This window comes from Rhincodon typus, chromosome 40 (assembly GCF_021869965.1).
Source record: "Rhincodon typus isolate 14 chromosome 40, sRhiTyp1.1, whole genome shotgun sequence".
Taxonomy (NCBI): domain Eukaryota; kingdom Metazoa; phylum Chordata; class Chondrichthyes; order Orectolobiformes; family Rhincodontidae; genus Rhincodon; species Rhincodon typus.
The window spans coordinates 5,363,468-5,380,871 of record NC_063371.1 but is presented as its reverse complement, the minus strand read 5'-3'; the positions used below and the strand labels follow the sequence as shown (position 1 = coordinate 5,380,871).

The 17,404-nt window shown below is 42.4% G+C and overlaps 1 protein-coding gene across 2 annotated transcripts in view; it reads left to right on the top strand.

Annotated features, from left to right (window-relative positions):
- The first annotated feature begins 2,672 nt into the window (after positions 1-2,672).
- ido1 (indoleamine 2,3-dioxygenase 1) overlaps positions 2,673-17,404 on the top strand; it is a 47,717-nt gene continuing 32,985 nt past the window's right edge. Inside the window, exons 1-4 of one of the 2 annotated variants that reach the window (XM_048618758.1) lie at positions 2,673-2,785; positions 3,039-3,160; positions 5,702-5,797; positions 15,755-15,874. In XM_048618758.1, the coding sequence (XP_048474715.1) occupies positions 3,062-3,160; positions 5,702-5,797; positions 15,755-15,874 (315 nt within the window). In that variant the 5' untranslated portion in view covers positions 2,673-2,785; positions 3,039-3,061. The other variant, XM_048618759.1, reaches the window with a different exon arrangement.

Genomic DNA, 17,404 nt, shown 5'->3' with positions numbered 1-17,404 from the left:
CAAAAGCAGGAAAGAACTCAAGCCGGGAATTAGGAGAGCAAGAGGGACTGTGAATTACCTTGACAAATAGGAATAAAGAGAATCCCAAGGCATTCTACACATACATTAAAAACAAGTGGATAACTAGGGAGAAGGTAGGACCACTCAAGGATAAGGGAGGTAACTTGTACTTGGAGGCAGAGGATGTGTGCAAGATTCTAAATGAGTACTTTGTGTTGGTATTCACCTAGGAGAAGGAAATGGAGAATAGTGAGTTCAGTGTGGAGCATGCGAATATGCTAGGGCATTTTCAGATGAGGAAAGAAGTAGTGTTGGATCTCTTGAAAAGCATTAAGTTAAGACCCCAGGGTCCAATGGTATCTACCCTAGGTTATTGAGAGAGTCAAGACAGGAGATTGTTGGGGCCTTGACAAGATCTTCGTATCCTCGCTAGCCACTGGAGAGGTCCTGGAGGACTGGTGAGTGGCTAATGTTGTTTCTCTGTTCAAGAAGGGAAGTAGGGATAATTCAAGAAACTATAGACTGGTGAGTTTCATATTGATGGTTGGGAAACTATTGGAGAGAATTCTTACGGACAGGATTTACACACATTTGAAAAAGCAGTCAATTAGGGAGAGTCAGTGTGGCATTATACAGGGCAGGTTGTGTCTTACTAACTTGATTGAACTTTTCGAGCTGACAAAGGTGATCGATGAGGGGAGTGCAGTGGATGTTGTTGACATGGATATTAGTAATGCTTTCAACAAATTCCCTCACAGAAGGCTCAGCTAGAAGATTAAGATGCATGGTATCCATGGTGACTTGGCTGCTTGGATTGAGAATTAGTTTGCCTATAGAAGGATAATTTTTGCCTGGAGGTCCATGACTGCTGGTGTTCTGCAGGATTCCATCCTGTGACATCTGCTTTTTGTGGTATATGTAAATGACATCAATGAAATGTATATGGTGGATGAATAAGTTTGCAGATGATACGAAGATCGGTGGACTTGTGGAGAGTGTAGAAGGTTGTCAAAAGATACAGTGAGATATAGATCAGTTGCAGATGTGAGCAGATAAATGGCAGATGGAATTTAATGTGGGTAAGTGTGAGGTGTTGCACTTTGGGACATTGAACATTAAGGAAACATAGACAGTTAATGGCAGGACTCTGAACAGCATTGATGTACAGAGGGATCTTGGGATCCATAGCTCCCTGAAAGTGGCCACGCAAGTAGATAGGGTGGTAAAGAAGGCATATGGCATGCTTGCCTTTGTTAGTCAGCGAATTGAGTACAAGAGTCAGGATGTCATGTTGCAGCTTTATAAGATTTTAGTTCAGCCAGACTTGGAGGATTGTGTTCATTTCTGGTTATCGCATTACAGCAAGAATGTGGAGAGTTTGGAGAGGGTGCAGAAGAGGTTTACCAGAATGCTGCCTGGATTAGAAGGTATGGGCTTTAAGGAGAGGCTTGAAAAATTTGGGTTGTTTTCTCTGGAGAGGTGGAGGCTGAGGATAGGCTTGATAGAACAGAACATAGAACTGTACAGCACAGTACAGGCCCTTCGGCCCACGATGTTGTGCCAAACTTTTACCCTAAACCTAAGGTCTATCTAACCTCCACCCCTCCCGTATACTATCATCCATATGCCTATCTAATAGCCTCTCAAATGCCCCTAATGAGGCCAACTCCACTACCCTCTCCGGCAATGCATTCCACGCCCCGACCACTCTCTGAGTAAAGAACCTACCTCTGACATCTCCCCTATATCTACCTCCACTCACTTGAAAACTATGCACCCTTGTAATAGCTACCTCTGCCCGAGGAAAAAAGTCTCTGGCTATCCACTCTATCTATACCTCTGATCATTTTGTACACCTCTATCAAGACACCGTTCTCCTTCGTCGTTCTAAAGAGAAAAGCCCTAGCTCTCTCAACCTTTCCTCGTAAGACCTTCCCTCCATTTCAGGCAACATCCTGGTAAATCTCCTCTGCACTTTTTCCAACGCTTCCACATCTTTCCTGTAATGAGGCGACCAGAACTGGACACACTACTCCAGATGTGGCCGAACCAGGGTTTTGTATAGCTGGAGCATAACTTCACAGCTCTTGAACTCAATCCCTCTATTAATGAAAGCTAACACACCATAAGTCTGTAAATTTATGAAATGCATAGATAGGGTTGGCAGTCAAAATCCTTTTCCCAGGGTTGAAGTATCCATTACTAGGGGGCATGTATTTAAGGTGAGGGGGGGAAAGTTCAAACGAGATGGCAGGGGAAAGTCTTTTTACACAGAGAGTGGAAGGAGTCTGGAATGTGCTGCTGGGTTGATGGTGGTGGCAGCTCTGATAGGGGCGTTTAAGGGACTTTTAGATAAGCACATGAATATGCAAGGAATGGAGGGATATAGACCAAGGGCAGGCAGAAGGGATTAGTTTAATTTGGTGTCATGTTCGGCTCAACATCGTGGGCTTAAGGGCCTTGTCTTGTACTGCGTACTGTTCTACAGTCTATATCACAGCAGATAAAACCATAACATGTGACCTGACACACCTCTCTCAAAAAAGTAACACGTCAGTTATTTTGAAAATCATTTCGGAAAAGATGTAAAGCTTGTGACAGAAAACTGGTATAACAAGTTTAGTTTATGCATTTCTTAGGGCTAGCTTCCGAAGATTAAATAGTCAGTGGAATGTAACGATAGAGGAGACAACTGTGCGGCTTCGTGTCAGTTCTATTGGATGCGCTGACTTATCTCTGTTTTCTTATCTCGTGGAGCTTTTGATTTAATTTATCTCCTGAAAAGGTAATCACTGTTTGTCTGCTCCCTGATACTGCCCTGGGTGAATTTTGCATTTCACCACTCATTTCACAAAGCTTCGAGACTGCTGATTGGCCGCTCCAAATCAGCCAGTTCTAGATCGAAGGTAAAGTCCAATGTTTGTCCTGCTTTGTTATATTTAGAACTGTTTCTGCTGACTGCTTTGACTTGGCTAAAGGAGATCTGAAAACAAGACTGACAGAACATTGCTGAATAATTGTCTTTCTTGTAAAAACAGCACCAACCATTTGCAGTTGAGCAATGAACACAGAAGAAGGGGAGGCAAGAGACACAAATTATATAAACTTGGATGAATTTCACATTTCCAAAGAGTTGGGATTTGTTTTACCGAATCCATTGGTATGTATTTGTTTTGTGACTGGTTTCAGGTATGAACCGAAATTTTCTGCTCCACTTCAATCTGTTGGTGAACTTGTGCAGGCTTGCAGTGCACAATAGAAACAAATTTTTGAAAGAAGTACATGGAGGCTTTTCTTCCAGAAATCCAGCAAGCATGAAAACAGGGAACATTGATGATATTCTTTCGTTGCATATTTCGAGAGTGTTTTTAATTCCTATCCATTGCATTAATCTGCAGCTGAATTTAGAGACAGGTGTATCACATTGAGAACCAACCATCAGTGCCACAAAAAAAAAAGCAGATTTCCAGTATCCATGTGTGCAGGATGTATGTCCACCTGCAGCAACTGCTTCATCACATCTCAGAGCTGCAGCGGCAGGTGGACTAATTGTGGGGCATCAGTTGAGATTATAATGGACAGAACATTCAATGAAGTGGTCTCATTGCAGATAAAGACTGAAAAGACAGAAATTAAATGGGTCACCATCAGGAGAACAGAGGAAGGCAGGTAGTTCAGGGGTCTACTGTGGCTGTCCTCCTCTATAACAGATATGTTTTGGATACAGTTAAGGCTGGTCAGGGGCGGGGGCGATCTTCTCAGGGAATAACAATGGAAACCAAGTTCTTGGCACCGTCAGTGACTCTGGTGTACAAGATGGGAGGAAGAAGAATGGCAAGGCTATCATGATGGGTGATTAAATAGTAGAGGGAACAGATAACAAGGTGTAGAGCTCGATGAACTCAGCAGACCAAGCAGCATCAGAGGAGCAGGAAGGCGGACGTTTCGGGTCTAGACCCTTCTTCAGAAATGGAGGAGGGGAAGGGGGTTCTGAAATAAATAGGGAGAGAGGGGGAGGTGGATAGAAGATGGATAGAGGAGAAGATAGGTGGAGAGGAGACAGACAGGTCAAAGAAGCTGGGATGGAGTCAGTAAAGGTGAGTGTAGGTGGGGAGGTAGGGAGGAGATAGGTCAGTCCAGGGAGGATGGACAGGTCAAGGGGGCGGGATGAGGCTATTAGGTAGGAGATGGGGGTGGGGCTTGAGATGGGAGGAGGGGATAGGTGGGAGGAAGGACAGATTAGGGAGGCAGGGACGAGCTGGGCTGGTTTTGGGATGCGGTAGGGGGAGGGGAGATTTTGAAGCTTGTGAAGTCCACATTGATACCATTAGGCTGCAGGGTTCCCAAGCAGAATATGAGTTGCTGTTCCTGCAACCTTCGGGTGGCATCGTTGCGGCACTGCAGGAGGCCCAGGATGGACATGTCGTCTGAGGAATGGGAGGGGGAGTTGAAATGGTTCGCGACTGGGAGGTGCAGTTGTTTAGTGCGAACTGAGCGTATGTGTTCTGCAAAGCGGTCCCCAAGCCTCTGCTTGGTTTCCCCGATGTAGAGGAGGCCACAACGGGAACAGCGGATACAGTATACCACATTAGCAGATGTGCAGGTGAACATCTGCTTGATGTGGAAAGTCTTCTTGGGGCTTGGGATGGGGGTGAGGGAGGAGGTATGGGGGCAGGTGTAGTACTTCCTGCGGTTGCAGGGAAAAGTGCCGGGTGTAGTGGGGCTGGAGGGGAGTGTGGAGCGGACAAGGGAGTCCCGGAGAGAGTGGTCCCTCCGGAAAGCAGATAAGGGTGGGGAGGGAAAATTGTCTTTGGTGGTGGGGTCGGATTCAGATGGCTGGATGAGTGAATCACCAACAACACTCAAGAAGCTTGTCTCCGTCCACAACAAGCCAGTGATGTCCACATTCTATGAAAGAAAAATAAAATCTTGAGGAAACTTTAATTAAACAATATTTCAGATGAGGCCCAACTTCAAATATGTGTTTTTCCCCTCTCTATGAGATCAACTTGGAAGGTGCTATTTTAAATAAATCATGTGTACTAAACTCCAGTAATACACATTTCAGCTGACAATACTTGACAATTTATGGCATTGTGGATTGGTAATATTTCACACTATTTGGCCTGTTAAGTTCATGCCGACTCTTGCCACAGCAATTTAGCTTGTCACAATCCATTTAAACCAGCTTTTTTTTCCGTTCAGGAGCTTATCCAGCTTCCTTTTCAAGGCTACAATTATTCCTGCCAGTAATCTCCTTTGTTCAGACGCTTCATGATTTTAATCACTTCTGGCAAGTCTCTTCTATTTTCTATTCTTGAACAATCTCAAAATCTATCCACCTAATTCATCAGGACCATTATCCTAACTAAACTACTCAAAGAAAAAAAACTTGAAACTAGAATGTGTCACATATTCAGAACCAAAGTAACATCCAAATGGAGCCTTCACAGCATTTCAGCTCATGTTTTTCCTCCAGTGTAAGAATGTAAATAACTTAGGAATTTCATGAACTGGGATATTACTTGTGTTAACTTAGATTTGGAAAAGAACTATTAATCCCTCTCAGGAACATTAGAAATTAAGCGAAAAAATTAATTCATGAAAAAACACATGCAACATTGTTTTGCACCACACAAATATATTTTTTACAGAAGTTATGTTTGACTCACTTGCAGAATAACCATCTTCTTCTCAACAGTCTGATCTGCCAAAAATGTACCAACCGTGGATGGATATCGCAAACAACTTAACCCATTTGATTGAACGTCATCAGCTTCGTTGTGAAGTCAATAATGTAGGTTTTTAATTTACAACACCCGCGTTGCATGAATAGTGATGGCACTGGGCTTGTTTAGGAAATGCATACGGGTACAAAATGGAACAAAATCACATGTAAGCTAAATCACTTCTTCTGCGATGCTTGACTCCTTGTTTCAACTTTCTTTCACCTACTACATGAAGAAATCTTGCCAACAGTTCTTCACTTTATTACAACATAACCTGAAAAGTTCTCTTTACATTCCTTTCATAATTCAAATTAGCTAACAATGGAACTTCAGTTGGACTCTAAAACATGCTCCTTTACAGAAAAAGTATATTCAAGGGTGATGATCAACATAGACAGCAATGTGGAAGTGACAACATAAAAATAGAAGTAGACCATATATCCAAACAAACTGCCATCAATATGATCATGCTGAATTTTTGCCTGAACTCCACTAAATTGATATGGTGTCCATAATTGGTGATTCCAGAGAAACAAAACTCAGTCTGCCTCAGCTTTAAGTATACTTGACAGTGCAGCATCCACAACCCACTAGGGGTGGACAAAATTTGATCCGAGGCCACACTGGCTTTCAGGAAGACTGCCTCAGACACTGTGAAAAGGCACCTAGCGAGGATTCAGACAATGGTCTTCCCAGTGATGGCAAGTTGAGGGTCCTCAGTCATTCCCACAGTCCACTTTGTCTCCTTTCTTGAAGATGGTCAAGATGGCTGCATCCCTGAGATCAGCAGATTTGTCCCAGATTTTCAAAAACAGTTGATGGAGATGACGGGTAAGCTCTAGTTCTCTAAGTTTGAAAATTCCCACGGGAATCCCATCTACTCCTGTGGCTTTTCTATTCTTCATGTGTCCAATGGCAGCTTCAACTTCTGCTACACTATTTGGGACTCCAAGATCATTTTGTTTGGGAAGTTTGGGAATTTCCTCAAATACATCCTCATCAATGATTGTATTGCACTTTAGGAGTCTTTTTGAAGTGCTCTCACCATTGGAGGCTGATGTCTGCTTTGTCATTCAAAAGGATTCCATCCTTACTCTGCACTAGTGTGAGGTCCAGGATGTTGCGACCAAATATTGCCTCTGCAACACTGAAGAAACCTTGGTGGTCATGCTTGTCAGCAAGGAGTTGCAGCTCCTTAGCTTTCTCAATCCACCCTTAGTTCTTGATTTCCTTCATTCTTTTTTGTAACTCTGCCTTTGATGTGGTCATTCAGTTCTTTCTAGATTTCCTCCACTCCATTAAAATTAATTCTGGTGATTTTTGGTGAAGACATTTTCGGAAATTTACAAGTCTGCTTGGATCTTAAAGCTGCTCAACATTGAGCTTTTTTTCTGAACTGCTGTTTTGTCTTCAGCTGCTTCTGGTAGCAGTTGATAGACATTAAGAAATGGATAAAACCATAAGACTATAAGATATAGAAACAGAATTAGGCCATTTGGTTCATCAAGTCAGGTCCGCCATTCAATTACAGCATGCAATGAAATGCATCCTCCTGTCTTCTCCCCAGAACCCTTGATCCTCTAACCAATCAAGAACCTATCTATCTCTGATTTAAATACACTCAATGACTTTATCTCCACAGCCAGCTGCGGCAATGATTTCCACAGATTCACCACCCTCTGACTGAAGAAATCCTTCCTCATCTCACTTGTAAAGGGTTGTCCTTTCACTTTGAGGCTGTGCCCTCAGGTCCTGGTCTCTCTGACTGTGGAGACATCTTTTCTATGTCCAATCTACCCAGACCTCGCAGCATTCTGTAAGTTTCAATCAGATCCCCCTCATCCTTCTAAATTCTATTGAGTACAGACCCAGAATACTCAACCAGTCCTTACATGGTGAGTTCTTCATCCCCAAGGTCATTCTTGTGAACCTCCTCTGGACCACTTCCATGGCTAGCAAATCCTTCCTTAGATAAGGGCCCAAAGCTACTCAAGATATTTCAAACGCAGTCTGAGCAGAGCCTAATACAACCTCAGCAATACATCTCTGCTCTTGTATTCGAGTCCTTTTAAAATGAATACTAACATTGCATTTGCCTTCCTAACTGCCAAATGAACTTGCATGTTAACATTAACAGAGTCCTGAAGTAGGACTCCCAAGTCCCCTTATGCTTCAGATTTCCGAAGCCTTTCCCCATTTAGAAAATAGTTCACACCTCTGTTCTTCCTACCAAAGTGCATAACCTCACACTTTCTCACAATATACTCAATCTACTGCTTCTTTGCCTATTCTCCAAGCCTTTCCAAATCCTTCTGCAACACCCGGCTTTCTCAACAACCCCCTGTCCCTCCACCTAGCTTTGTGTCATCTGTAAACGTACTAACAACGCCCTCAGTCTTTTTCATCCAGGTTATTAATGAATAACATCTATAGTTGCGGTCCCAACTTTGACCCCTATGGAACTCCACTAGTCACCAGCTGCAGTCCTGAAAAAGACCCCTTTATTTCCACTCTCTGCCTTCTGCCAGTCAGCCAATCCTCTAACCATACCAGTACCTCACCCCTAACACCATGGGCTCTCATCTTATTTTGCAGCCTCCTGTGCAGCACTTTATCAAAGGCCTTCTGACAATCCAAATAGATGATGTGCACTGGTTCTCCTTTGTCTAACAGCTCCTCAAAAAATTCTAACAGATTTGTCAGACATGACCTTCCCTTGATGAATTGATGCTGACACATACCCATTTTACCATCCACTTCCAACTACCTTGCGATCACATCCTTAGTAATAGACTCCAAAATCTTACAAACGATTAGGATCAGGCTGACAGACCCATAGTTTCCTGTCTTGGTGTTTTGGTAGAACCATAGAAATGATACAGCACAGAAGGAGAGCATGTGGCTCTTCCTGTCCATGCCAACCCAAAGACACCAGATGCCCTTTCTAATCCCATCTTCATCCACATGGCCCACGGCACTGCAGCTTACAGCACTTAAAGTGCAGATCAAGGTACTTAATAAAAGAGTTTCTGCCTCCACCAGTAACTCAGGCAGTGAATTCTATACACCCATCACATCTGCTCTAAGCCTTCTGCCATTTCACTTGAATCTATGACCCCTTCTTTTATGAACTGTCTACTCCATCTTTACCACTCACAATTTGTATTCCTCAATCATGTCACTCCTCAGCCTTCTCTGTCAACAGAAAACAACCCCAGCCTCTCAATCTCACCCTGTGGCTACAATTCCAGTCCTGCCAACATTGTGATAAATCTTCTTTGCACTCTCTGCAGAGTAATTGTGTCCTTTCTGTAAAGTGGTGACCAGAACTGCACACAATACTCCAGTCTTAGCCTCACCAGTCTCAAATACAGTCTCATCATTACATCCTGCTTTTGTATTCTGTACCTCTGCCAATGGAGGAGTGTATTATATACACCTTCTTGACAACCTTATCGATCTGTACTGCTACCTCTAGGGATCTGTGCACTTGCATGGCAAGATCTCTCACGTCATCTACCCCTCTCGGTTCATTCACATTTATTGTGTGTTCTCTTTCACCGACACTTGACCAAAAGGTCAATGGGCTGAAAAATGACAGATGGAGTTCAATCTGGATTAATACAAGGTATTGCATTTTGGAATACAATTCACAGTAGAACCTTGCGTCATGCTGTAGAACAGAGGGAACTACGTAATTCTTTGAAGTTTTTGTCAGATATAGACAGGGTGGTTAAAAAGATGTTTAGCATGCTTGCCTTCATTGCTCAGTCCTTTGAGTATCAGAGTTAGGAAGTTATGTTGAGGTTCTACAGGGCATTGGCAAAGCATCTTCTGGAGTACTGTGTCCAGTTCTGGTTGCCCAGTTATAGGAAGGACATTATTAAGCTGAAGAGGGTTCAGAAGAGATTTACCATGATGTCACCAGATATGGAAGGTTTGAACTATAAAGAAAGGCTGGACTGTTTGACTGGAGCATAAGAAGTTCGGAGCTGACCTGATAGAAGTTTATAAAATTATGAGGGGTATAGAAAGTGTTAACGGTTAATCTTTTCCCTAGGATGGGGTATTTCAAGACTTGGAGGCACATCTTTAAGGTGAGGAGAGGAGAGATTTAAAAAAGACATGAGAACAATATTTTACAAAGAGGGGCATTCACGTGTGGAATGAACTTGCTGAGGAAGTGGTGAACGTGGGCACAATTACAGCATTTAAAAGACATTTGGATAAGTACATGCATAGGAAAGGTTTGGAGGGATATGGGCCAGGAGCAGGCAGGTGGGACTAGTTCAGTTTGGGATTATGTTCGGCATGGACTGGTTGGACCGAAGGGTCTGTTTCCTTGCTGTATGACTCTATGACTTATCAGAGTTGATCTCCATCTGCCACTTTCCTGGCCACTCCACCAATCCATCTATTTTATTTTGGAGCTTGCAGCTCTCCTTTAACCTATCCACTGCGTGGCCAATTTTTCTGTCGTCTACAAATTTCCCAATTGTGCCCCCATATTCAAGTCCAAATAATTAATGGACAATTAATGGGGTCCCAACACTGATCCCCATGGAACATCACTTGAAACAGCTTACCATTTGTAAGGGCAGCTATCGACCTTTGTTTCATGTTACTAAGCTAATTTTGGATCCCATTTGACACATTACCGTGTTCCCCAAGGGCTTTTACTTTTTTGACCAGTCTGCCATGTGGTACTATGTAAAATGCCTTACTAAAATCCATGTAGACAACATTCACTGCGCAGCCCTTTTTGATCCTCCTTGACACTTCCTCAAAGAGTTCAATCAAATTTTTAAGACATCACCTTCCACTCACACAGCCATGCCGACTATCCCTGACTAGTCCATGCCTTTCTAAGTGACAGTTTATCTGATATCTCAGGATTGATTCTGACAATTCGCCTATCACAAAAGACTAACTGGCTTCTAACTGTTTGGCCTTTCCTTTGTACTCTTTTTAAAAAATGGAACCGCATTTGCATTCCTTCAGTGCTCCAGCACCTCACTTGTGTCTAATGAAGATTAGAGAATAATCCTCAGAGCATCTGTTATTTCCTCCCTGACCTCCTTCAACATCCTAGGGAACAGTTCATCTGGCCCTGGTGATTCATTCACTGTCAAGGATTCCAACTCCTCTAAAACTTCCTCTCTCGTTGTAATTATTTTGTCAATATTTCACACTGGTCCTCTTGGATTACTATGTTGACATCATCCCTTTCCATTGTGAATACAGGGACAAAAAGTTCATACATGCTCTGTATCTTCGCACAAATTTCCTTCTTCATCTCTAACAGGTAGGCTTTTTCCTTAAATATCCTTTTGCTCTTTATATAATGCTAAAATATTTTGAGGTTTCCCTTTATCTTGCTTGCTAATATTTTTTCATGCCCTCTCATGGATTACCTTATTTTTTTTTAACTTGATCCCTATGCTCCTCTTGGCTACTTGCTGTGTTGAATTTTCTGTGACTGTCCTAAACCTTCATTTTCTGTAAAATCTTCCCCCGTATTTTCCAGAGAACCATTCTTATTTTGCAGGGGACATGTTTGCTTTACGCCCGAAAGATCTCACTTTTTAATGCTTCTCACAGATTTACCACTGATTCTTCCTTTAGCAGTCCTGTCCAGTCCACCACAGCCAAATCACTTCTCAGTTCTGTAAAATTAGTTAAAAACTTGTAGTCATCATTTATCTCTGTCTTTTTTCATCATAATACTAAATCTAACTGAATTGTAGTCATTATCCCCAATATGGTTTCCCACAATCATTTCACCCACTTCCCCATCTTCCCAAAACCAAATCCAAAATTGCATCTCCTTTCATGGGGCTTGAGACGTATTGTTTTAAAAAATTCTGGGACCAAGTACATGAACATTTCACCCTTAATGCCCATTATATTGCTTGAAACCCAGCTAATATTGAGGTGGGGTTAAAGTCTCCTACTGTTATTGCCCTCTTATTCCAACAGGCATAAATTTGTCTACATAAATGTTCTTTATCTTCCTCTCACTATTTGGAGGTCTGTAGTAGACTCCTAGTAATGTGACTGCCCCTTTTCTTATTCCTAAGCCCAACATATAAAGCCTCATTTGTTAACCTGTTTAGTTTCTCATCCCTTCTTATGAATGTAATGCTTTCTTAACCAATATTGCTACACCACCTCCCTACTTTTCCATCATCCAGTCTATCCCCTGAAAACTCCACTTCCAGGGATAGTGAGCTGCCAATTTTACCCCTCCTTGAGCTAGGTTTCTGTTAGAACAACGACATCATACTGCCACATGTCTATCTTTGCCGTTAGTTAATCTGCCTTGCATTGAAAGATAAACAGTTCAACTGCATCAATTTCCTTTGTTGGATACTTTTTAATCATTGTTTCTTTTGGCTTTCTGAGTCACTGACTATATCACTAACTCACTACCTCCTGTTTCCTGATCTGAATCTGATCCATCTTAGCTACACTTTGGTTCCCATCCCCTGCCATACGAGGTTGAAATCTCTCCAACAGGATAAGCAAAAGGTCCCCTGAGGATCTTTGTCCAAGCTCTGCCCAAGTGCAACCCATCAGTCTTGTATAGGTTCCACTTTCCCAGAAATGGTCCAAATGCTTCAAAATTCTATACTGCTCCCTGGTGCACCATTTCTTCAGTTGCGCATTTGTCTGATCCAACCTCTTATTCCTACTCTCACTAATGCATAGCTCTGGGAGTAATCCTGAGATGACTACATTTGAGGTGCTGCATTTTAATTTGTCTCCTAACTTCCTGTATCCAACTTTCAGATCCTCATCCCTTTGTTGACCTATGTCATTGGTACCTATATGCACACTCCCATTCTAGAATGTCCTCCAGCTGCTCCATGACATCTCTGACTCTGGCACCAGGAAAGCAACACACCATTCTAGATTGAGGTCTGTGCCCACAGAAATGCTGTCTGTACCCCTTACCATTCAATCTCCTATCAATGCCACTCTTTTTCCTCCCCTTCTTTGCAGCAGAGTCACCTGTGGTGCCAAGTACTTGGCTGATGATACTTTCCCTAACAGTTTCAAAAACAGTCTATCTGAAAAGGAGATGATGACAGGGGACTCCTGCACTCCCTTCCTGGGCCTTTTACTTTGTTCCTTTTCTGTCTGTGTAATTCCATCCTGTGCTATGACAGCCTTGTTAAACATGCTATCCATGACATTCAGCATCACTGATGCTCCGCAGCGAGTCTGTGCACAGCTCCAGGTCCAAAAAACAGTTAGCTGGTCACTGCAGCTGGACACACTTCTTTCACACGTAGTTGTCACGACACTGAAAGCAGGAGAAACGACCATGGATCTGAAGTTTCATGTCATACTTCTCTCTCGATTAAGCTAGTTACTTTAAGAGATTTTAATTAAGCTAAAGACCTTCCTTTGTTTGAAACACTTCTATTACAATCGAAAGGCCCTACCTTAATTTAAGCTTCTTTTATAAATTGTAAGAAAATATTGTGCAGGTATCACAGCAATTGGCTGTTTCCATTGGGACTGTGTCACTTTCTGAACCACCTGAACTGAGATTGAGCACTGTACTCATTCTTTCAGCTTCACCTATTCCCTGTCTCACCTAACTCCCTGTTTTCACAGGAACATATGAACTTGGAGCAGAGTAGGCCATTCAGCCCCATTTGTGGCCTCAACTCCACATTTGTACCTATTTCCTGATATCCACTGACTCCCTTGTTCATCATGAATATATCTGCTTCTGTCTTAAAAATATTCAACAAACTCTCCTTCACTGCTTTCTGGGGAAGAGCATTCCAAATTCCCTCACATTAACACTTAACATGATGCCCTTGCTGTCATACCTTTTGTCATCAATTCGACTGAAGAGTGGAAATTAAATTTGGTCTTGGGAAATACTTAGGGATACTGCTTAGCGATATTGTTTAATTGCCCTAGATGAGCAAAATAATTGACCATTTCAGTCTCAATCTCTGCCTAGTGGACACTTCCAACCATTAAAGTCTGGACAGAATATGCAGAGATTGGAATCAGATGGATCTTGTTGACTGTGAGATGCTTGATTGGGATTGTTAACCTGGGGCAAACAGGAAAGCCCTGGCTGACCAATATCAATAGGAGATTTAGAATCTCCTCAGTTTGGGTGATTGATTCTGAGCTGGCTGGCCGCAGCTAATGGACTGTGCACAAATAAATAAGGAGTGACTTGATAATGGCCTCTGAACAGTTACTTCAGTGGCAATGGGAGAAAACAGGATGTGCCTGAAGAACATTTGCATGCAACAGTCATCGTGGAGTTGGAGTAAGCAATTCTGGCATCACGCCTTTATTTTGGAAACTTGACTCATTTGGCTCTGCTGACCAAGACTGGGCCCAGTATGTGGAAGGAATGTGGTATTTTTTCCAGGCAAATGACACTGGGGCAGATGAACAGCAATGAATAGTCCTCCTGACCGCTTATAGACCCTCAACATTTTCAGTTATAAGGGGCTTAACTTTCCCAGACACTAAAACCTTCCAAGAGTTGACTGGTTTGGTGAAGGAATATACTACCCCAAACCACCTCTAATTCTGAGATGCTATCAGTTTTATTCAGCTGTTAGAGAACCAGAGGAATCTGTATCAGGATTTCTGACAAGGTTGACACGACTGTACAGAGGCTAATATCAAGTCACCCTTTATTTACCAATGGACGGTACACTGGCTGTGGCCAGCCAGCTCAGAGTCAGTCCCCTGAACTGAGGAGATTCTAAATCTCCTGGTTATATATTTTTCTTTCCCTCAGGGCAGTGACTTGAAAGAAATTCAGGGAATTACATATATGTATTAACCAATTAAAACATTCTAACTGATTAAAGATTTAACAGCATCTTAGGTTTGTTTAATATATCCTCAGCAGTTGTGTGACCCTTTGAACTTTTCCTTATAAATTCAGTGTTGTGTGTGTTTCTTTCTCACTTCACCTGATGAAGGGACTACACTCCAAAAGCTTGTGTTTTCAAATAAACCTCTTGGACTATAACCTGGTGTCATGTGTTTTCTGACATTTTTTAAATGACTGACTCAATATTCCCTAAGTTACTCAGTTACCTGTGAATATGCTCCAATAAAGCCAGGAAGCAGCCAAGACCATGTTGTGTTCCACTTGAAATAACCGCACAGAGGCCTGTTCCCATCTCCTGGTTATATTGTCAGCCAGGGCTTTCCGGATTGGCCCAGGTTAACAACCTCAAACAAAGATCGCAGAGTAAATAAGATTCACCGGGTTCCAATCACTACATCCCTCACCCCGCCCTCAGTCTGGGGATGTAGGCCTGGTCTTCTAGCTTTCTCTGCAATGTCTTTGCCCGGGTCCAGTACCTCTGACTTGGACTCTGAAACAGGCAGTGTGTATGGGACCATAACCCCGTCTCTTGCCTCCAGAGCATCTCGGGAGAGTTTCCTCCTCTTCTTCCAGTGGTAATGGTATCAATGCTGCATCCATCGTGGACTCCGAGATTTCCTCAGCACTAGACAGAGAGGGAGAACCTACAGTTTCTGACATACCTCCAGCTGTTCTGAGGGGCCAGGTATTATGTCTTCCTCCTGCAACGTTTGTGAGGTTACAGCTTTCAGGTGATCCATGTGTTTGTTCAAGACTGCATCACCTGCCCAAACTTTGTAAGTCTTGGGAACTGACCTCGTGTCAATCTTGCCTCATACCCATACAGGGCCATTCCCATGGTTCCTGCACCAAACTTCATTCCCCGAATTAAATTGTCTCTCTTGCTTAGAGGCATGTGGCTGGCATTGGCTCTCCTGCTTCCATTTCAGAATAAGTGTCACTTTAGATCAAGTTTATGATCGATTGCTTGATGACAGTTGATGAATAAGCTCACAAGTAAGTTAGATCCAGGGTGGGTTGCTATTCAGGAGCACATAGGTAGGGGAACAGGTTTCAAACATGCTATTGGATGAGGTGGGCTGGGTGGATGTCTATTTGACTCTTGAATTACATTCCTCTCCACTCTTTGGTTTAACAGATGCAACTCCTGACCACAGACTTTCTCAGCGGGTATAAACAGCTACGGTTGGCACACCTGGCACTCAGCTTTATTACGATGGGCTATGTGTGGCAGGAGGGAGAACACAACATTGCAAAGGTTTGAATTAATATCTTTCATGTTAATACTCAATTCGAAGTCAGTCTATGGTCAGGTCTGGCAGTGAAACTGCTTCACAATCTTTCAAATGTCTAACAAATGTGAACCTTAAGTAGTTGCCACATTTCATTAAACACAGAAATTGTCTGGAAGAATGGAAATAAACAAATTGGGAGAAGCAAAACATGCAGAAATATATGCTTTACCGAGGCCTTGCATTTTCTTGTCTTCATACTTTCCTTCCACTTAATTTTGCCTTCCTTTCTCTGGGCAGAACAATAGGTCAATGATTTGCTCAGAGAACTCTTCAAATCTCCTTTCAGGCTGTAGAGAGATTACGACGGGTGGCTTAGAACAAGTCCTGATCCAAACAACATTTGTTCTTCGGATAGATCTCAAACTCATAATATCATCAACTCTCTTAATGTTTTCATTGAATGAGGTTTGTATGTCTTATGAGATGATGTTGTTCAGTCGGTTTTCTTGTGACAGGCAGCATCCAGTCTGATTTTCTGTGCCCGGGAATGAAACTTTGCAAAGGACTCTTTTAAGCACTGTTTCCTCACTAATGATCAGAACATCGGAGTCTGTTCACCAATTTGAGATACATGTCAATGAATGAAAGCATGAATTTACAAAGCAACATTGTTTGGGTTCATCTAGCAAACTAGAGATAAGGAATCTCAATTTGTCAAATTGTAAAATGAATTTAATAAAATGATAACTTGTGCAATCACAAAATGAAAATGAATCATGGGAGTCACCAAATTTCTCAGCAAATTCAACACTGTCACGGAAGGAAGATTTTCCTGTGCTTGGGAGGTGATGGCCTAGTGGTATTATCGCTGGACTGTTAATTCAGAGACCTAGATAATGTTCTGGGGACTTGTGTTCAAATCCTGCCATGGCAGATGTTGGAATTTGAATCCAATAAACATCTGGAATTAAGAGCCTAACTATGACCGTGAATCCATTGTTGATTGTTGGATTGTTCACAAATATCCTTCAGGGAAGGAAACTACCATCCCTACCTGGTCTGGCCTACATGTGACTCCAGACCCACAGCAATGTGGTTGACACTTAACTGCCCTCTAGGCAATTAGGGTTGGGCAATAATTGCTGCCTATCTGTGAGGCTCTCATCCCATTAATGAAAAAAAAATGATTCCAATTCTTAACCTTGTGGTTGATCCTTAATGAAATGGTTGAATAAGCAATTGAATTGCTGGAAGAACATTTTTACCACCAGAGGGCAAGTCAAGCTTATGAATTTTTACTGTTCTTCATACTTAACTTTCTAGCTTTTTATAATTATTTGTTGATTTCTGAATGTTTTTGTGCATGTTTTTCTAATATGCCCAGTTTTATAAAATCCAGTACTAAGCTGGAAGTGAAGTGAATGCTGCCTTCCTTACATGACAAATTAAGGAGTCACAAACTTGTCATGATATCTGCATCTGTATCACCAACTTAATTTCTTCACTGAGACAACAAGGTGCAGGGCTGGATGAACACAGCAGGCCAAGCAGCA